The following is a 22,089-nucleotide window of genomic DNA, read 5'->3' as shown; positions in this document are numbered from 1 at the left end:
TTTCAGTGTTTTGTAATATTTGCCCTTTTGCAACCCTCAAATGTGAAGGACGTCTGTATATACAGATATTAAATATTCAAAATAAAAGGAGAAAGAGGAAATGGCAAGGTGCAAACACATAATCGCCACAACTTACTCAGATTCAATCCAGTTCAATTGGGTGGCTCATTCATACAAATATTCCCGCCCCCTCACTAATGAAGATCTGGAAGCTAACCTCTGGGAATGAGCCCTAGGCTGAAAAATATTACCTCTGAGTGACAGTACTGTATTTTATCCTAGCAATCAAACAGACACATGCTGGCTGGGGTTGATGTGAGTTGATACCTGAGCACTTCAGGTTAAATGCTCACTTATGGCAGCATCTGTTTGTTGATCTATGTAGAGATGTAAGGACATTAAGCAAGATCACTCACTTGAAGCTGAAATAGTCGTTTGTGGGAGAAATAGTGTTTTTCCATGACATCGGAAGTGAATGTCTATGTAAGTTTTGCTGTCCAAGTGTAAATACTCCTAGTTTGCCCAATGATGAATGTATTACATGGGCTGCAATGTCCTATTTTGCCACCAATGGATTCAAGTTACAAGAAAGGAGATTCCGACTAAACATCAGGAGGAACTTCCTGACAGTAAGAGATGTTTGACAGTGGAATGGGCTCCCTTAGGGGGTTGTGGACTCTCCTTCCTTGGAGGTTTCTAAGCAGAGGTTGGATGACCAGCCATCTGTCATGGGTGCTTTAGCTGAGATTCTTGCATTGCAGAGGGTTGGACTAGATGACCCTTGGGGTACCTCCAACTCTAGTATTCTATGAATGGGATTCCTTCTGAACACCTACGTCCAATGAAGCAAAGAAGAGGTTGTCGAATGCTTCTGTGGCTTAACGCTTTGTAAATAACCACAGCAAATTCTGCAACCAAAGGTCATAACAGGTGGCCAAATCTTTTGCTGTCACTGGATTGTAACCCGCATCCTGACAACGGTACCCAGAAAACATCTGAAGAATTTAGAAAGAAAGCGGTTTCTTTGGCTGTTACTCACAGCCAACATGCACAACAATGGGGGGGGGGGAGAGAAGAATGTATTCCATTTTGTAACACTTCAGATAACGTGCCAATGATCTGCATCACCTGGAGAAACGTCTCTTCTTTCGCACACCCTTCCCCTTCTGTTCCTCTTTCTACTCTCATTATTTCTAAACTCTGCTGATGCATTATTCAGCTACTTAGAATAACCTGAATGACACTTAAAGGAATAAAACCCCATTGTTCTGTCCAACAACACGCCTTATTGTCAACTGCTGCCTCAATGCATTTTTAACAACTTTCAGTTTGAATAAGTAATTGTGATGAATAAATGATAAATTATATGTTTCCAAACTATTGTTTTATCCTAAAGGGTAGCAGTGAGATCAAAAATAATTTCTAGCATGGCTACTAGCTCAACTTTTAAGGCATTTCTCTTTGAATCAGTATTTGGGAGGAAAGCCCTTAGGTCAAGAGCTCAAGCTGTTGGCTTCTGACTAAACTACACCAACCCAAAGCCCTGCTCTGTTCACCTGCCATACCATAGCCCAGTGTTTCTCAAACTTGAGTCTCCAGGTGTTGTTGAACTATAGCTCCCATCATCCCTTACCATTGATCCTGCCAGCCAGGGATGATGGGAGTTGTCACCCAACAACAGCTGGAGATCCAGGTTTGAGAAACACTGCCATGGCCAATACAGAAGACCCATAGGGCCAGTCATGTCCTAAAGGACTATGATGCCTGAGTCCACAGTAACTTACTAGTTCTGTTCCCAGACCCTCAGATTCTTGGTTCAAGGCCCACCAGAGTCTCAGCAAGCCTTTTCTGAATTATCTCAGCCTCTCCTTGCTAGCAGCTGTTCTACCAGTGCTACTGAGCATGCCCACGTAATTCAATGAGCCGGTTCACATGTAACACTAAACCATGGTTTAGCTGCACTGTTGTGCACAAGCTAGAACCAGCCTGAGCAAAGTCTTGAGCTTCTGAACTCCCCTCTCTTCCTCCTCTGCAGCCAGAATTTGGTTTCACTAATCCTGGGTTGTTGTTACATACAAAATAAGAAACTGAAGGGTTGTTGGAATCAGCAAAACACAGGTATTGTAGTCCGTTTGATTAGAAAAGGACTGGAGTTTGTTTTAAACCTCAGTCTCTGGTTCATACAGAACAAGCAGCCAACATTCTTCTAAGCATCAGAAGATTCTCCTACTGGTCATTCCACACAAGAGGAGCTTGTTGCCATATTTCAAACAGTGAAAAGTTTCAGGTAGGTAGCCGTGCTGGTCTGCCATAGTCAAAATAAAAAAATTCCTTCCAGTATGCACACGAAAGCTCATACCAAGAACTAACTTAGTTGGTCTTTAAGGTGCTACTGGAAGGAATTTTTTTATAGTGAAAAGTTTGTTGCTCAGAATCGCAGAGAAAAATGCCATTTTTGAGCCAAAACGGGCTGCCAAACGTCTGGGTTTTCCCAGACATTTTACCGATTTCCACCCAGACACTGTAAGAGACAGCAGCATTCTGGATATGTCTGGGAAATTCCAGATGTATGGCAACCCTAGGTTTATTCTAGCTTGTGCATGTAACGCTAAACCATGGTGAGAACCAGCCCAATGAAAGTCCCACTTGAGTAAAAATATCCTTAAACCAAAATCTAAATGCTCATTCAAGCAGTTCTTTAAATCTTCTCCCTCACCAAATCACCTGCTACGTCAAATCCCTCGCTCCCCTCCCATCTTGTTCATCTGTTTACAGAACCAAGTTTATTGTTTGCACTATAGCAAACAAAAGCACCAAGGAAAAGATCTACGGGAAATATGGAGCATGCAGAAATATGCAGTATATGCAAAGCAGCCTGGAACCAAACACAAGGATTGGCAAAGAGCAGCATTTGGAGATGGAGCCAGTTCTCAAACATTTGCATTGAAATACTTTCTTAACAAATAAAATATTCTATAGTCTATGGGGTCTAAGGACAAAGAGATGGGGTTTGGGATGTGTGGAATGCGGAATCCAGCTTCTGCTATGGACTCGCTGCGGCAAGCAACTTTCTCCCAGACCTCAGCTTCCCATCAGTGAAGTGGGAACAACTTAGAGAATGCATTCCTCCACATGAGGTAACACATTGCTGCAAAGCACTTCAGAGTGTTCCAAACCTTTCACATGCATAATCTTGTGATCCTTGCATCGACTCTGCAAGAACAGACTTCTAAATGAGTCCGCAAAAATGAGTGGAAGGGCTGAGAGCTCTCTCCCTCCTGAATGAGCTTGCTGCATTTCTTTGCTAGAGAGAAACCTCTCTCTTCAGAAGCTCATAAATAAGCCCTACTGGGCTCAATGGGTGCCTACTCTCCAGGAAAGTGTCACAGGATTGTGCCCTAAGGCACTTAATATCCGCTAGAAAATGAATGGTAGGGCACGGACTTAAAAGCCACCTTGCCGTCCGAAGTCTGCATCTTAAAAAGTCTCGGATCATGCTGTGGTTCAACAAGCCAGGTCAACTGAAGTCCAACAGCCAATCTGCACATTCGCAGCAATCATATTATGCGGCCATGTTAGGTCTACCCCACTAAAGTCTGCAGGTGGGGAGTTCAATAGTAAAATACTCAATAATCCCATGCATTGTAATTTCCTCGTAGAAAAGTAGAATATAAGAGCAGACTATTTTGGAAGATTTCTCCCCAGCATGCTCATTATTTTTTTTACATGCAATTCATTATTTTCTGTTCTTTGCATGGAGAGCTCTTGTGCCACTTGCAGTGTTAGAATTTAAGAAGGTTCACAACAACTGGCTCTGGCTTCTGCAGAGTGCATCACACATACCTGTCTCCACTCTCTCTAAATCAGCCTTCCTCAACCTGATGCCTTCCAGATGTTTTGGAGTACAATTCCCATCATCTGACTCAGCTGGTACATCTGTGCTGGTAGGAAATATTGTCCAAATCATCTGGATGGAGGAACCAGGCTGAAGAAGGCTGCTTTGTATACTTACCAAGAGGAATTTCCCCAACAGATAAAACATTTTGCTTATCACAGCCTTGAGCCAAGTACTTTTTATTAAAAAGATGCAACTTACCACCTGCATTCCAAGAAGGAGCGCTTCTTGGAATAATAAAGTGTGGAGGGGGGGGATGAATATTCACATGTTGCAAGTTTTGTTGAGATCATATGAGAATCCATGATTCTTGGCCTTAGTGGTTCTCTCCCTCTTTTCTTCAATCAGATTATTTTCCCCTCGCATGTTGAGAAGCAAGAAAAGTCCCCTCTCATCCCAGCAGGGACGCACGGCCTTAAACAATGCTGATCCCCACAATAGACAACATCACTCAATCATGAGATTTCAGAAAAACAGTGTTAACTAGGTTCCCATACACCTCCATTGTCGTATGTCTCGGTTCTCAAACGCTGAAAACCCGGAAGTAAATGCTTCCGTTTTCGAATGTTTTTCAGAACCCGAACATGCGACGCGACTTCCACTGAGTGCAAGAAGCTCTTGCAACCAATGGGAAGCAGTGTCTCGGTTTTTGAATGTTTTGGAAGCCAAACGGGCTTCCGGAACACATCGTGTTTGAGAACCAAGGTACCCCTGTAGTAATATAGCTGATGATTGCTCTGTTCACCTTTTTTGCGTTTCTGAAGTTTCTCAACTCAACACTATTGAACTATTTTATTCTTGAGGACTAGAGAGGACCCCTCTCTTTCTAGTTAATGCACTTGTTTCCCAGAATTCTAACAAAAGCCTCTGGAGCTGGGGGGTTGGGGTGGGACCTGTCCTCTGGATATTGCTGGACTACAACCCCCATCATCCCTGATCATGGACCATGCTGGTGGGGATGATGGGCGCTGGAGTCCTACAATATCCAGAGGACTATGGGTGAGTCCCCCCTGCTCACAGAGGACTATTACACAGCCCATCTGCTATTTTGCACACCAACACTCAAAATGACTTCAGGACAATTTTCACCCGCCATTACAGTCTAACACGTTCTAGATAGCTCAATGTGTCATAGGCTGCATTCATGTGGCAGTTCATTCCCATTTTCCTGACGTTTCCCTAACTGCTAATTTCCACCTTCTATTTCAGCTTTCACATGACATAAAAGCCACTCCCGGGAATATAGTGGGACATAGTGCAAGGTTAACACTCAATTCCACATTGTTTGCAAACAGATTTTTTCCCCCTGGAAGCCAATAACATGGAAATGAGTGCCAAGCTTGTTTTCCATTTCTGGAAGTTGATTTTACACCACATGAACGTTCCAATATAATGAGATAAATTAAATGTCAGGGAAACGGGATGAGCTGCTGTGTGGATGCAGCCCGATTCTATTCCGGAGGACACACCGTTGTTTGTGTTGTGCGTTTTGTGCGTGTGCCACGCCAGGTGCTTTACTGAAGTGACTGACTAAAGCAGACTAACAAAAACGAAGCGCGCCCATGTCTCTTCTCAGTTAGCCCACGGAGATATGGTTAGAGCGATGCGCCACAGCATTAAGAAGCCTTCAGAGCCCATAACTGATACATCCGTCAGTATGGTCTGCTACTCTACTTGTGGGGTTAGATGCGTTGCCATGAGATGGTGATGGAGTTAGTTGGGAGCAGGGTTTCGGTGGGTCTCTACGGGAAGGCCAAAGCCCACTGGCTTCTGCATTACCATTATCTGGGTTGGTAAACATCCTACTTGCACTGGAGACAGTCTTCCCGATGTCGGCCAAGGAGCGCAGGTTGGATTTTTTGGTCTGGTGGCGATGCTTCCTGAGCAGGGTGTAAGTGACCTTGTCCTTCATTTCTTGCTTCAACAGGCCTGTCTCGATCTGGTTGTCAACAACCATCTCTGCAAACACGAGGATTTGGGGAGAGGGGGAGGCAGGGAGAGAAGAAAAGGAGTAAATCAATGTAAACAAAAATAAAAATGGTTTCAGAGTAGGCTGGTATGTGTAAGTTCACATATGCAAAGGGCTGGGCAGTATCTGGTTTTCAACATCACGATATACCACCAGCGAAACACTGCGATATACTGATATATCACGATGTCTGAAATAAGGGTGGCGCTTTATAGAAGCACTGGCTGGCTTTAGGGGGTTTTTTTGCATCACTCACATACACACATACACATAATGATGTGCGATATATTGCCAGGTCAAAAATTATGAAACTGGTATCATGATATGGACTTCAAACCAGTTTTGAACAATGGATTGATATATTGCCCAACCCTCTACACCAACCTTTCTCAACATGTGGGTCCCCAGATGTTGTTGAACTACAACTCCCATCACCCCCAGCTAGCAAGGCCAGAGCTCAGGGATGATGGGAGTTGTAGTCCAACAACATCTGGGGACCCACAGGTTGAGAACCGCTGCTCTACAGTGATGTGTTTTAATCCTTAAACAACAACAACAAAGAAACTACCAAGAGGTATACATAGAATCATAGAGTTGGAAGAGACCGCAAGGGCCATCGAGTCCAACCCCCTGCCAAGCAGGAAACACAATCAGAGCACTCCTGTCATATGGTTGTCAAGCCTCTGCTTAAAGACCTCCAAAGAAGGAGACTCCACCACACTCCTTGGCAGCAAATTCCACTGTCGAACAGCTCTTACTGTCAGGAAGTTCTTCCTAATGTTTAGGTGGAATCTTCTTTCTTGTAGTTTGGATCCATTGCTCCGTGTCCGCTTCTCTGGAGCAGCAGAAAACAACCTTTCTCCCTCCTCTATGTGACATCCTTTTATATATTTGAACAAAGTGGGAGTTAGGAGTCCCACACATCTCAACATCTAGGGAACTACAGATCCCCCACTCCTATCTTGTGGACTATCCAAGATACTGAACGAGATGAACAGGCACACTATCAAGACAGCTGAGACCCTGGCAACTTTTGGGTCATCCTCTCCTTGAACTGTTTCCATCCCAGTAGGCAATTAACTTGCACCTAAAAGAACTGGTAGCCAAGTTTGCTTGTTTCCTCCTTCCTCAAAATCCATTTTCCTTTTGTGTTCTGTCTTTTTAGATTGTAAGTCTGACAGTAGAGGCCATATTGTTTTTACTGATCTGCAACCCACCCCAGGAAGCTTCGTCGCTGTTGCTGTTTTGCTGAAAAGCAGTGTAAAATAAACACATGCCCAGATCCAACATCCCATTCAACGGACCAGGTTGGTTCTTTTGATGTAGAACAGTCAAGAGTACTGCGTTTGAAAGCACCTACCTACTACCTGAGGGAGCGATGAGGCCTCCAGATCCAACATGATTGATCCTTTCTCTATACACGTCCTCAACTCAAACAAGCTGTGAAGGGACAACGTGGCAACATGTGGTTTGCTCCACCTCTCTCCACCCTGTTCCACTTTCTCCTCAAACTTTATCCACCTGCAAGAGAGAGAGAGAGAGAGTTGAGAGACTTTGTAAGGATGAACTTACAAAGAAGCGCTGCTATGTGAGCTTTCAAGAACAAGCATCTACATCATCAGATATTTCATTAAGAAAGTCGTGCCACAACAAATCCATTAGTCTCAAAAGTATTGCAAAGTTCTTTCCCTCCTCTTTTTACATGTTATGGCTTATTTATATGCCGATTTTTGGCCTGATGGCCTTTAAAATACCAAATAAAATATGCATAACATCAATTTAAAATGATATAAATTAGCATTTAATTAAAACAAACAAACAAACAAACAAACAACTGGGTATGTGTTAGGAGCAGCAGTCAGCTCCAAGGCAAAGAAACAGAAAAACCACCCATCAGCACAATACTATCTCTCATCTTCCCACTGGATTAAAGTTGGTTTTGCATATTGGTTATAAACCAACCCCTGCGGAAATACAGCTGGATTTGCACACAAAACATAAGCATTGCAGGGGGATGGACTAGATGGGCCTCAGGGTTCCTTCCAATTCTATGATATAGGGAAAGGCAGTTTCAGAAAGGCAGAGTATCCACTAGAAACATGTCTCTATGCCTCCCGCTGTTTATTATTTGCTACGCATGAGCCACAAATATCTCTGCAACTGTAGAGCCCAAATGGATTCCGGGGAACATCTTTTCCGATTCCAGCTGTGCTTTTCGTGACTGCTTCTTCGGTCTCGGATGAACAGTGGTCTTTATTCATTCAAAAAAGAAACCCCTCAGTTCAATTTCATCTTTATACCAGAGATGTTTATCGTTTAAATCAGTGGTCCCCAAAGATTTTTGGGCCACCACCCACTCCATCCTCAATGCCCCCTACCCTTATAAAAAGAATTATTCAGAATAGCAGTTTGCATGACACACTAAGGAAGATGATAACACAATAAAATTCAAAACAATAAGAACTGATGAAATGATCCAGTGATACCAGCTTTTCAAAGTCTGTTTACATCTCCAGCCACCCCACCACCACCGCCCCCTAGCCCCTTAGTGCCCCCCAACCTAATTCCACTGCCTACTTTGGGAACCACTATTTTAAATCAACTACAGTCATCTAGGATCTCAGCTTGCAACTTTGGCCCTAGCAGATCTTGACATCTCATGGTTACTGAGAGCTTAAACCACAAGTCCCAGTTTGGTTAAGTTGGCTAAGTTCATTGCAGTAGCAGTAGTAGTAGTTTGGTAGTTTGGATTTGATATCCCACTTTATCACTACCCGAAGGAGTCTCAAAGTGGCTAAGATTCTCCTTTCCCTTCCTCCCCCACAACAAACACTCTGTGAGGTGAGTGGGGCTGAGAGACTTCAAAGAAGTGTGACTAGCCCAAGGTCACCCAGCAGCTGCATGTGGAGGAGCGGAGACGCGAACCCAGTTCACCAGATTACGGGTCCACCACTCTTAACCACTACACCACAATAGGCTGGAATCAAAGCAGCTGTGAGATCCTCTACAGCAGGGGTCACTTTTTCCACAGTCCTGATAAGCCATGATTTGGGCTTACCGTTCATGCAAACCAGGTCATTGCCCCAACTGAGACATCACACCAAACCAAGGTTTGCAAGTAAGCATACTTTGAGAAAACAGCTGATGGTTTGAGCTTCCAAATGTATGTGTCAAGCCAAGATTTAGTTGTTTGTCTGCTTCCCTTTCCCATCTGTTCAGCACTCCAATCCGTAACAGCCCCCAGAAGTAGAGCAATGGCAGTAACCAATACATGAATTTAGACAACACACAAAACCACTGTGAGCATAAACCAGCAACTATGGCTTCAAAGGGGGGAAATTTTGTTATTTTTGTTGATTATTGTAAAAGTAACACAATATTTTCGAATTCACAGTATAGTTTTTCCATAATTTAGATCAATAATTTAAAGAAACATTTTTTTAAAAAGTATGAATTCATGTTAGCTAAGTCATTTACAGTGGTACCTCAGGTTAAGTACTTAATTCGTTCTGGAGGTCCGTTCTTAACCTGAAACTGTTCTTAACCTGAAGCACCACTTTAGCTAATGGGGCCTCCTGCTGCTGCCGCGCCACCGGAGCACGATTTCTGTTCTCATCCTGAAGCAAAGTTCTTAACCCGAGGTACTATTTCTGGGTTAGCGGAGTCTGTAACCTGCAGCGTATGTAACCTGAAGCATATGTAACCTGAGGTACCACTGTATGGGCTTTTTGTTTTGTAATCTAAATTATTGTTTTGTAATTTTTTGGTGATTTGACTACCGGTATATTATGGAGGGGAAATAAAATAAGGCTTGATAAATAATAAACAGAATTTTTTTTATTATGGTTTGCCAGCCAACTGCAAATCGTGGTTTGTCTATTCAGATCTTCAAGACAAAGTAAAGTTTATTTAATTGTGGTTTGACGCAATGTCTCAAGGGAGCCCCGTGCAACCCGCTCTTTCCAGTTCCTTCATGATCTCCCTTCAAAACAGTGTTGATTTAATGCGGAATCCAGCAGCTGCTCAACCTGCCATCATTACGGCGGTGGAGATTTAATTATGCACCTGCTGCGCCTCTCTCCCACACACAGCTATTAAAAGCTAAAGAAGCTACCCTACAGGTCAGGAGTTTACAACCCTTGCCTGTGCTTATGAAACAGCCCTTAGGTGTGGAAAAATGTTTCTACACCAGACGGCATTTGCCCTTTGTCCTAATCTACAGCTAAAAGAAGATAAAGACAAGACTTTGCTTCCCCACCCCCCACCCCACCACGGTTTGTCCGGACAAATTTCCCCAGTCAATCATTTTTCACAGCAGAAAAATAAGGAAACGTTCATTTCGGTCCTTTTTGTTGGCAATCTTCTTTTTCATTTAATTTAGCACGTTGTCCAAACCAGAAGTCGTGGTTAAGATCATAGTTTAACGACCATGAGCTGTAGACAAGAACAAAACTTAGCAGAGCAAACTCACAGTTATTCTGGAGAGGCCTTAACAACAAGACCAGTGTGTTAAGTCAAACCATGGTGCAGTGTAGCAAAAAGGACTGGAGAGGAATCTCTCTGAGAACCTGCATGTTCACACACTCTCACCAAACCAAAGTTTGGTTTACAGTGCACAAACCAGTTCCCTGGGGGAATTTTATGGGCTTCAAGGCAGACAATACAGGGCTCAAAACCTGCCTTGTGCCACAGATGGTGGAGAAAAACGTATTTTACTTGGAAGATGCCTGTAGAATTAATTTAAAGCCTTAAAACTCAAACCTAATCTTGGTCTCAGAAACAGGGGCAGACCATGACAGTTGATTTTAAAAACATAAATCTCTGATCCAAACATTTCTGTAAAAATTGCAGGTGTGTCGCTGACACAGGTTCACATCTAGCACCTTTTCTGTACAGTGGTACTTCGGGTTACAGACTCCACTAACCCAGAAATAGTACAGTGGTACCTCGGGTTAAGAACTTAATTTGTTCTGGAGGTCCGTTCTTAACCTGAAACTGTTCTTAACCTGAGGTACCACTTTAGCTACTGGGGCCTCCTGCTGCTGCTGCACGATTTCTGTTCTCATCCTGAAGCAAAGTTCTTAACCCGAGGTACTATTTCTGGGTTAGCGGAGTCTGTAACCTGAAGCTTATGTAACCTGAAGCGTCTGTAACCCGAGGTAACACTGTACCTCAGGTTAAGAACTTTGCTTCAGGATGAGAACAGAAATCGCATGATGACGGCGCAGCAGCAATGAGAGGCCCCATAAGCTAAAGTGGTACCTCAGGTTATGAACACTTTCAGGTTAAGAAAGGACCTCCGGAACAAATTAAGTAACTAGAGGTACCACTGTACTTCTGTCACACAGAAATATAGTGCTCACCCCTTTACGGAGGTAAAATACAATTTCTCTGCATAATGTAGCAATGGCTAGAGCCCTGCTAGAACAAGTCAGAGGTCACCTAGTTCAGCATCCCATTCTCAAAATTGCCAACCAGATTCCTGTGGTAGCCTGAAAGGAGGACATAATGGCAATCGCCCTCTCCTGCTCTTGAGCCCCAGCACTTGTTATTTAGAGACATGGTGATTGCATTGCTGGAGGTGTAAGATAGCAGCCACTCGGAGCCTCGATATTCCATAAATTTGTCTAATCCTATTCTAAAGCCATCCAAGTTGGTGACTGTTAGGGATTGATTAGCTGCTTGTGCGTAAAAACGTGCTCCCTCAGAGTTTGTGCGATCCCACAAACCTCAGTGTGTGACGGAGCTCCTCAGACATGTCTGCTCTAGTCACTAGTAGAGTCCGACAGTGGCTGTCTGCGGAAGCGTTTCCAACAAAGGAGCTCCTTAACGGAAACGCGTCTCCTGGACTCACGGCGTGACAGTTTCCGGCGAGGTATAGGTCTCCCTATGGGAGACTCAGATACCTCGCCACTGTTCTCGCTGGAAGCGTCCCTGAGCCCTCCCTCCTGCTCACATTCCCTCAGAGAACCACTCCTCCCCCTGCTGGTGCCTGCTTCAGCTGTTGAGTCTCTTTCTTCCTCCCTGAGCCCCTCCACCACCTGATGCTCCGATGGCAGTTCCCTGACATCCACCTCCCCTCCAGGGCCCCCCTCACCCCCTCCCATTACCTCCCCCCTGGGAGGTGAAGGGCTAAAACCCCGAAAAGAATCTTCCTCATCTTCAGACGTCTCGAACAACTCCCTCCATCGATCGTCGTCCTGGCTCGCTGAATCCTCTTCCTCTTCAGAATCTGGGAACCCCTCCAACTCCTCTTCCTCGTCGGTGGTGGCAAAGTATTCCCTTCGGAACCTCGCTACAGGCTGAGGTTTACGTGGGAACCTCTGATGAAAAGTCTCTATTAAAACTTCGTCATTGACATCCTCTGCCCTAACCCAGGTGTTTTCCGACTCCGGTTCCCCTTCCCACATTACCAAATACTCTACTTGATCACCCTTCCACCTGGAATCAAGGATCTCCGCTACATGGTAGCTGTGTTCCTTCTCCTCCATTGCTGGTCCCCTAGTGACCCTCCCTTCACTGTCTCCTCTATACGGTGACAGCAACGACCTGTGAAAAACTGGGTGCAGCTTCATGTGGTTCGGTAACCGGAGTCTGAAAGCCACTGGGTTGACCTGTTGCATAACTTCAAACGGACCCAGCCTTTTGGGTCTTAACTTCTTACAACCTCCTTTGAATGGCAACCCTTGAGTTGACAGCCACACCTGGTCCCCCACCCTAATGCTTTCACCTTCCCTTCTGTTTTTGTCTGCCTGCCTCTTATATTCCTCCTTAGCCCTGTTTAAGTTGAGTTGGAGCTGGCGATGAATCGCTTCCATTTCTTCAACGAACTGTTCTGCAGCTGGAACGCTCCAGTTCTCCCCTTCCCCCCCTGGGAAGGCTCTGGGATGGCACCCGTGATTAGCCAAAAAGGGGCTCATCCCCGTGGACACGTTCTCTGCATTGTTGTAGGCAAATTCTGCCAACGCCAGCTTCTCCACCCAATCATTCTCTCTGTCATTAACGTAACACCTCAAATATTGCTGGAGAACCCCATTTGCTCTTTCCGCCTGCCCGTTGGTTTCTGGATGACGGGCCGTTGAGAAATTAACCTCTACATGCAGTAAGCTCATGAGCTTCCTCCAGAACCTGGAAGTAAATTGTTTTCCCCGGTCTGAAACCACCCTCAAGGGGGCGCCATGCAGCCGAAACACATTCTCTACAAACAATTTGGCTGTTTCTTCTGCTGTGACCGCATGTGAGCAGGCTATAAAGTGGGCCATTTTAGTTAACAGGTCTACCACCACCATGATGGCTGTTTTCCCTCTAGACCTTGGCAGATCAGTCATGAAATCTATTGCCACTGCTTCCCACGGTCTTTCAGGTGTGGGCAGTGGTTCTAATAAACCAGCCGGCGCCCGCCTCTCCCCCTTGGCTCTTTGGCATTGTTCACACCCTCTCACATACTCCCGCACATCTTCCCTGACCTTGGGCCACCAAAATTCCCTGGTAACCAGCCACATGGTCTTGTGTTGCCCAAAATGCCCTGCTGTGGGGCTATCGTGCAACTGCTTGAGTACCTTCTCCCTCAATTCCCCTTCGGGTATATATAACGCTCCCTTGTAATACAATGCCCCATTTCTCTCCTCAAAACCACCGGGTTTGTCTTCCTCCCTCCTGAGACCCCTGAGTTTGTCCTGGGCGTATGCATCAAGCACCGTCCCCTCTACCAATTCCCTTTGCCCCACCAAAGTCGCCCCACACACCCAGCGATCCTCTGGGATGATATGGGTTTCTTCAGGTGCTCCCTCCCCCTCCAAATATTCAGGTTTGCGTGAGAGAGCGTCCGCCCTAACATTCTCTGGGCCTGGCACGTAACAAATCTCAAAGTTAAATTTGGAGAACTCCTGGGCCCATCTCAACTGCCTTTGGTTGAGCACTCGCGCAGTTCTCCAATACTCTAGATTTTTATGGTCCGTGCACACTTGCACCTTATGTTGTGCGCCAATTAGCAGATGCCTCCATCTCCGGAACGCCTCATGAATCGCAAGAAGTTCTCGGTCGTACACCGTGTAGTTCCTCTCGGATTTGTTCAGCTTTCGCGAAAAGAAGGCACACGGTCGCCACTCTGACTCCTCCTTTCCCGGCTGCAGAAGAAGCACCGCCCCTATGGCTCTGTCAGACGCGTCTGTTTCGACCCTTAGCTTTTTTTGTAAATCCACATGCAGAAGTTGTTCTTCAGAGGCGAAGGCCCTTTTCAGCTCCTCAAACGCTCGCTCCGCCTCCGCCGTCCATACAAACTTCTTTTTACTGCTGAGACAGTCAGTAATGGGCGCCGTCAGATGGGCGAAGTTGCGGATGAACTTACGATAAAAGTTTCCAAACCCTAGGAACCTCTGCACATCCTTCTTGGTTTTGGGTGTTTTCCAGTCCAGCACCGCCTGCACCTTGCCGGGATCCATGGCCAATCCCTTGTCTGACAGGCGGTACCCCAGGAATTCCACCTCCTTGGTATGAAACTGACACTTCTCCAGTTTCACCCACAGCCTGTTGGCTTGCAGTCTGCTCAACACTTCTCTGACGTCTCTCACATGTTGCTCCTCATTCTCCGAATACACCAACACATCATCTAGGAAAGCAACGCAATTCTTGTAGAGCAAAGGGCCCAGTACATGGTTCATAAAAGATTGAAAGCACGCGGAGCCTGCTTGTAATCCAAATGGCATAACGAGATATTCAAATGCCCCCAAAGGGGTAAACATGGTGGTTTTCCATTCATCTCCTTTCCTTATGCGTATCAGGTTGTACGCCCCCCTTAGATCCAGCTTTGTAAAAATCTTTCCCTTCCGCACCCTGGTCAAAATATCATCAATCCTGGGCATAGGGAACGCCACTGGTTCCGTCACTGCGTTCAACCTCCTAAAGTCACATACAAGTCTCGGCTTGTCCGCGTTTTTTTTGTCCACAAAAAACACTGGGCTACCCCCCGCTGCTTTGGACTCTCTGATGAAGCCTCTCTTCAGGTTCTTGTCAATAAACTCTCGCAACTCCTGCATTTCCCTGTCTGACATGGCATACAACTTGCCCACAGGAAGCTGTGCTCCAGGGAGTAAATTGATCTGGCAATCAAAGGGCCTATGCGGGGGTAGTTGGTCAGCTTCCTTCTCGCTGAACACGTCGCTGAGATCTGCATACTGTGGTGGTACCTTCACCTTCTCCATTACTTCAGTCCCTGCTAGGGTGGCTTGGGTCCCTGCTGAACCCTTTTCCCCTTTGCAGTGTTCTAAGCAATGTGCTGAACCAAAGGAAACCACTCTTTGATGCCAGCCCACCAGCGGATCATGTAGCGCTAGCCAGCTCATCCCCAAAATAATGGGAGCGCCTCCCAAAGTGGCCACATTAAACGCTATCAGTTCTGTGTGCCTTGCCACCCTCATGATCATTGGGACCGTCTGCAAGCTGACTCCTCCTCCCAACAACTCCCTGCCATCAATCGTGGTCACCTGCAGGGGGTTGCTTAAAGGGATAGTCTGTATCTGGTGTTCAGCAGCAAACTCCTTGCTCATAAAATTGCAGGAGCTGCCTGAGTCCAATAGCGCCTTTATTTTTAGGGGGTGTCCATTTTGCAGCTCTAGCGACACTTCAATCACTAGAGCAGGTCGAGGAGCTTCTGGCACGGGCACTTTCACTGCTCTTTGGCCTGGCTGCAGTGCCCCGATTGTGGCAACCAGGCGTTGGCTTTTACCTGCTCCGTTCCCCCCTGCTCTCCCCCCTCAACAGCTCCCACCATCCCTTGCCATTCCTTCCTCTGGGGGCAGACTCTGGCAAAGTGGCCTGGCTGTTGGCAGAGATAGCATTTCCGGGCGCCCTTTCCCTCCTTCTTAGCCCCCTCGCTGGGTTTTGAAAATGCGCGCGCGCGCGCTGTCCCGATTTCCATCGGCTCTGCCGGCGGGAAAGCTGGCTCAGGAATGTCTGGAATGCGGAACTCCTTCCAACGTTCCCCTCTCCCTTCCCGCCTCTCCAAGGCTCTTGCCTCCTGACGCGCTCCTATGGTCAGCGCAGATTTGGTCAGCTGATCCATAGACCCCGCCCTGGGGCTCCGTGACAGCTCGTCTTTCACAGCCGACGAAAGACCTTCTTCAAATAGCATCTGAATGGGTGCCGCCGATAAATCCCAACCCAGTCTGTGAACCAGCATGGTAAACTCAGTCCAGTACTCACGGACAGATCGGCTTCCCTGCTTGCAAGCCATTAGCTGTCTGCGCACCACCCCTTCCTCAATATCGCTGGAAAACATGATATCCATTGCACGAAAGAACTTCATCGTGTCCTTTAGTACGTCATTGTGCGTTGCCATCAGGGGTCGAACCCAGTCTCTCGCCCCCCTTTCAAGATGCCCAATCACGAAAGCAACTCGTGATTCCTCATCAGGGAATTCATCAAACTGCACATTAAGTGCATATTGCATCTCGGTCCTAAAGGCATGGTAATCCTTGGGGTCCCCCCCAAACTTCTGCACCAATCCTGGTACCTTTCTGGGGAACTGAGTGGCTCTCCCCTTCTTGTCTGCATCCTGAGCCCTTCTCTCCTCCAGCCTCGCCGTCTGCAGCGCCAGTTGGACCTCCAACGCTCGGTATCTATCTTCCAAGCTTGGACCAGCCCCAACTCCAGCTCCTCCGGTTCCGGTTGGTTCGCTCATGATGCTTTCTCTTGCACAGGCAGCGTACAAAGACTGTCGGACTGCTGTTAGGGATTGATTAGCTGCTTGTGCGTAAAAACGTGCTCCCTCAGAGTTTGTGCGATCCCACAAACCTCAGTGTGTGACGGAGCTCCTCAGACATGTCTGCTCTAGTCACTAGTAGAGTCCGACAGTGGCTGTCTGCGGAAGCGTTTCCAACAAAGGAGCTCCTTAACGGAAACGCGTCTCCTGGACTCACGGCGTGACAGTTTCCGGCGAGGTATAGGTCTCCCTATGGGAGACTCAGATACCTCGCCACTGTTCTCGCTGGAAGCGTCCCTGAGCCCTCCCTCCTGCTCACATTCCCTCAGAGAACCACTCCTCCCCCTGCTGGTGCCTGCTTCAGCTGTTGAGTCTCTTTCTTCCTCCCTGAGCCCCTCCACCACCTGATGCTCCGATGGCAGTTCCCTGACAGTGACCATCAGTACATTTTGTAGCAGTGGACTGTAGTAAGAATACCAGATGTTTCTTTCATCATAAGCCAAAAGCTTTTTACTCCTCTGGCTACTGAAACTTTTTCAGCAGCTGTACAGAAACATTTGGAAATCATTCTCGAACAGGAGCCCTCTCTAAGTGGAAACTATCAGGCGTGCCATGGTTAGTCTTTGGCCACCCTAACTCTTGTTCACAAAATCTTTAGTCTGGCAAACTTTGTTGTTTCCAAATTACATCTCATGTAGCTTGTTTCAAATCCACAACAGTTCAGCTCACACCATATAATTAGTTTCAGTATCGTTTTAAAAGTTGTAGTATATTAAGAATTCCTAATTCTGTTTGTTTTGTGTAATGCAGTAGTACCTCGGGTTAAGAACTTAATTCGTTCTGAAGGTCCGTTCTTATCCTGCTCTTAACCTGAAACTGCTCTTAACCTGAGGTACCATTTTAGCTAATGGGGCCTCCCACTGCCACCGCACGATTTCTGTTTTCATCCTGAGGTAAAGTTCTTAACCTGAGGTACTATTTCTGGGTTAGCGGAGTCTGTAACGTGAAGCGTCTGTAACCTGAGGTACCACTGCAATGGGTATGATTATGTTTGTTGTTAGATGGCTAGATTAGGATTAAAAGGAAGTGTTCTCCCTAAAACATTTTCTCTTAAAAGTATCCATTTCGGGGAGGGTACAAAATCCAGATCTGTTTAGCTTTGGATACCCTGAGGGATGGCCTTGGGAAACTGAATTCACTTTATTTCTTATGAAATTTTGCATTGCAAGACCAATCACAATTGTGTGTGGGAACTTGGGAGAAGAGAGGCATTCACTCAGTTTTAAAATAGGTAGATAAACAAGACAGGACTAATTTTTTAATTGGATTCCAATATGTGAATCCAATGTATGATGCTTCATTCTTCTTTAAAGGAACTGTATACAACATGCCCTTTATGAGTACCCTTTGCTTTTTCTGTACTTAACAATATTTTGTTGTCTTTTTCAAAAGCTCCCCTTTTATATATATATATTTTTTTTTAAGGTGTTTCAATACTGGTATTTTCTCTTTAAATTTTATTTTAAAAGATTATTTACCGAAAAACAGCATGTATATGAAGTTTTTGATAATAAACACAGTGATTTAATTGATCTAAGGGTCTCTCCTCTTTCACCTCTGAATCAGCTGTGAGGAATTTATAAGTTTTCTCTTTCATTTTTTATTAACCTCATTGCTGTTGTTATTTAAATTTGCATAGTGCCCTTCATCCAAAGATCCCAGGGCAGTTCATATCAGAAAAACACAAAATGAGAATACAAAATACACAATAAAAACAAAAACCAACCAATAACTCCCCTACAACAAACCCATTTAAAAGGCCATTTTTATGCAACGTGCAAAACTGGCTAGTCTTTTGGGAAAGCTAGAGATGTGTAGGACAAGTGCAATTTTTTTTTTGGGGGGGGGGAGCAGATTATCTAATGCAAAGCAACCCAGAGGGAGCCAGTGTGGTGTAGTGGTTAAGAGCAGTAGTCCCGTAATCTGGGGAACCAGGTTCGCGTCTCAGTTCCTCCACATGCAGCTGCTGGATGATCTTGGGCTAGTCACACTTCTGTGAAGTCTCTCAGCTCCACTCATCTTCTTCAGAGCAAAGTGCCTCTAAACCAGGCATAGACAAACTCGGCCCTCCAGATGTTTTGGGACTACAACTCCCATCATCCCTAGCTAACAGGACCAGTGGTCAGGGATGATGGGAGTTGTAGTCCCAAAACATCTGGAGGGCTGAGTTTGCCTATGCCTGCTCTTAACCTAACAGAAACAAAAGTATGAGCTCCTCGTTTTATAATCACATCATGCAACATCAACATTTCCCTGCATGGAAAGTATGGCCACATACATTAATCATCCAGTGTACACTCATCTGAGAAACCTGTCTGAATCAGTTTTCCTAGAAAAGCGTATACTGGTGTAGAAAAATGGACACACATTTTGCAACAGCCCCATGGCATGCGTTTGTTGTAAGAGGGTTAGATTTCGGGTTAGGATTGGTGTGTAAGACCAGTGTCCCACTCAGTAATCCTCATGCATGGAGCTTCCCTTGAGAAGTAGGAATCCCAGAGTTAGGGAGAACAAGGTGATATTCACAGGTAGGGATTAATATATCCAAACACAGTAAGAAGCTCTTAAGGCAGACGGTGGGGGGAAAGATTAGCAGAGCTCTGATAACAAGAGAAAACCGAAGAGCTAATATTTAAAAGTGTGGGGGGAGAGGTGGAGGGCCCTGGAAAACAATGACTCAGCACTTGAAGAGAAAAACAGAAGTCTAGATTTGGGGAAAGGGGTCAGTTATTGTAATGTCACAGCAGAGTCTCGCTCAAGCAAGCTCCATTGGAATTACGGCTAGGTTGATTACACGATGGTGACTTGATTAATTATTGTTGAATTGTGTCATCACTCCAGCACAATTTATCTGCATGCATTGCTTGTAAGTGACCAAAAATGTTTTTTATGAGTCTAATAAGAAACAAAGCACTGTGTGCATGCAAATTAAAACCCAACCTCAAAGGGTTTAATTCATGCTAATTCCAAAATGAAAACATCTAAATGTTTGAATGATAGCATTTTGGGTGCTTTATTCTGTTACTTTAAAACGATTTCAGTTGGAAATTATTCAAGCCAAGGGATATAACAACAACAACAACACTTCATTTTATATCACTTCAGCTACCTCACTAACCCTAAAAACAACCCTGTGAGGTAGGACGGTGCTACTGTCCCCATACTGCACAGGGGAAACTGAGGCTGAGAAATAGCACCTTGCCTGAAAACAATCTTGCAAGTTAATGGTTGAGGTGAGAGTTCCTGGCTATATAATAACCACTACACTAGATAGATAGATGATAGATAGATAGATAGATAGATAGATAGATAGATAGATAGATAGATGATAGATAGATAGATAGATAGATAGATAGATAGATGATAGATAGATAGATAGATAGATAGATGATAGATATAGATGATAGATAGATAGAGGAACTATATTATAACTCAATCACCTTTCTGACAAGTGTCGTGCAAAGATCACTGTGTATGTGTTGTTTGTGTGCTAATCTTCTGAATAAAGGATAGGAACGTTAGGAATCTGTTTTAGACCATTGGGTCTATCTAGCTCAGGCTTACATACACTGACTGGGGGTGACAATTCAGGATTTTGGGCAGAGGTCCATCCTAACCCCACCTCGAGATGCCAGGGATTGAACCTGCGACCTTTTTTTTGCAGGGCAAACACTCTGCAACTGAGCTACGACCCTTCCCCATAATTAAGGATAACATAGTAGCTCTATTCACCAGCAAATGCTTGGGAAATTCCTCTGGTTCCTTTTTATTGGAAAAGCATTCCAGAACCACCAGAGAATAATTAGGAGGAAAGGGACAGAGGAAGCTGACTTATACTGAGTCGGACCATTGGTCCACCCATTGCCTACACTGGCTAGCAGAGGTCCTCCAGGACTCAGGCAGGGGTCTCTCTCCCAGTCATACCTGGAGATGCTGCCAACTGAACCTTGGATCATAGAATCAGAAAGGTGGAAGGGACAGAGTCCCAATGTGGGGATCAAACCCATAACCCTGAGATTAAGAGTTTCAGCCTCTGCCAACGGAGCTATCCAGTTTAGGTCCCACCACTGAGCTACAGTCCTAATGATACTTGTGGAACCCCCCAAACTTCCAGAAGAAGGTGCTCCCCAAAATTAACACATGGCTTGCCACAACTTCTTCCTCAAGGGGCTGTCCGCTTCCCCCAGAAAAGACAAAGCGATGCCAACTCACCTTGCGGTCTCCTTCCATTCCATCTCCTGCCCATCCACAGCCAGGAGCTCGTCCAGTTCCGTGAAGAGCTGGGGTGGCGCGGGGCTGTCATCGTCTTCGCCCAAAATGAAGCGGATGCGTTCGGCGGCGGGGGAGACTGCAGAGGTGAAAATACTGCGGTTAACGGACTGCAGGATGATCAGGGAGGTGCGGTTCCTCTCCCTTCCCTTCTCTCCACATCCATTTGGTTGCTTCTCCTCGTCGCCTGCTCCATCTGACATCTCAGCTCTGAGTGCGGGCTGTCGGCTCTTTTTATTATTATTATTATTTGCTAGGTGCCTACTTCTCAAGTCTCTCTTTTCTTACAACTTACTTCTAAAAAAAAAAAAAAACTTTCAAGCTGGGGGTAAAGTTCAAGAGGACGTGCGTCTTCTTCCCCCACTCCTCTAAGCTCTGTGTTCACAGCAGACCCACACAGCTCCTCGTCCAAAAAAACAGGAGAGAGCTTCCAGGCTCAGCACCAATTTGCTCTATGGTGCATGCCCAGGGACCTTTAGTACTCTGATCAGCCGAGGTCCTTTAAAGTCTTTTTCTTTATAGGCAGAGAACCAGTTCCAGCCAAAACTATTTGGGGGGCACCTCGTGAAGAGGAAGTGGCTTCCCACTGCCAACTCCCCCCCCCCCGGGTTTGTACAAAGCTGGAACTTTCATTGGCTTGCGAGGCAACACTCATTACCAGCGTAAAAGGGAATATTTAACAAAATAGCCCAGCTCTTCTTTTGCATGGGAAGCTGTGTACTCTGGTCCATTTAGTCAAGTATCAAACACAGGGAGGAAAAGGGAAGGAGCAGAAAGGCACAAAGCAATCAACCCATCCACAGGTAAGACACGGTGTAGCCAAAAAGAACATTGGTTTTGGTCACATGTAGGTTACACCTGCTATACCATGCCATACCTAGAACATACCATCCCTAGGCTAGAACCATTAACACCTGCTGCTCTGTAATGTCCTGCTGTTTTAACATTTTGCTCAGGCATCTCCAACTGCAACTAACCATCAACCATCCAAGCAACTATGTTTAAAGGCATTTCCACATCACCTAACACTCAGCAAGTGCCACTTCTTTAAGATGCTGCATTTGATGAAAACTACTGTTCAAAATTAGAGGGGGGAAAGACCACTGTTAAGATGTTCTTTTTCATACCAGACCCAAAGGAACAACTGCATGCCTAATCTTGCAGCACTACCATTATTATTATTATTATTATTATTAT

General features: G+C 45.6%; 2 protein-coding genes across 11 annotated transcripts in view; one reads left to right on the top strand and one right to left on the bottom strand.

Annotated features, from left to right (window-relative positions):
- The window catches only part of SLC4A4 (solute carrier family 4 member 4), a 193,103-nt gene that overhangs the window by 62,937 nt on the left and 108,077 nt on the right, over positions 1–22,089 (bottom strand). For 5 of the 7 annotated variants that reach the window (XM_081206955.1, XM_081206957.1, XM_081206952.1 and 2 more), the window contains 3 exons: positions 20,836–20,971; positions 7,225–7,385; positions 5,702–5,854 (listed from right to left, as the gene is read on the bottom strand). In XM_081206955.1, coding sequence (XP_081063081.1) covers positions 5,702–5,854; positions 7,225–7,385; positions 20,836–20,971 — 450 coding nt within the window. Of the gene's footprint in view, positions 1–5,674; positions 5,855–7,224; positions 7,386–20,835; positions 20,972–22,089 lie in introns of all 7 variants that reach the window. The other 2 variants (XM_081206954.1, XM_081206958.1) reach the window with 1 other exon arrangement.
- LOC308594367 (uncharacterized protein) overlaps positions 21,550–22,089 on the top strand; it is a 72,244-nt gene continuing 71,704 nt past the window's right edge. For all 4 annotated transcript variants that reach the window (XR_014011388.1, XR_014011389.1, XR_014011390.1 and 1 more), the window contains exon 1: positions 21,550–21,695. The gene's annotated coding sequence lies outside the window, so the exon portion shown is untranslated. The remainder of the gene's footprint in view (positions 21,696–22,089) is intronic.

The sequence above is a fragment of the Podarcis bocagei genome (assembly GCF_964188305.1).
Source record: "Podarcis bocagei genome assembly, chromosome: 9".
Classification (NCBI taxonomy): Eukaryota; Metazoa; Chordata; class Lepidosauria; order Squamata; family Lacertidae; genus Podarcis; species Podarcis bocagei.
This window is presented reverse-complemented; position numbering and strand designations above follow the sequence as displayed.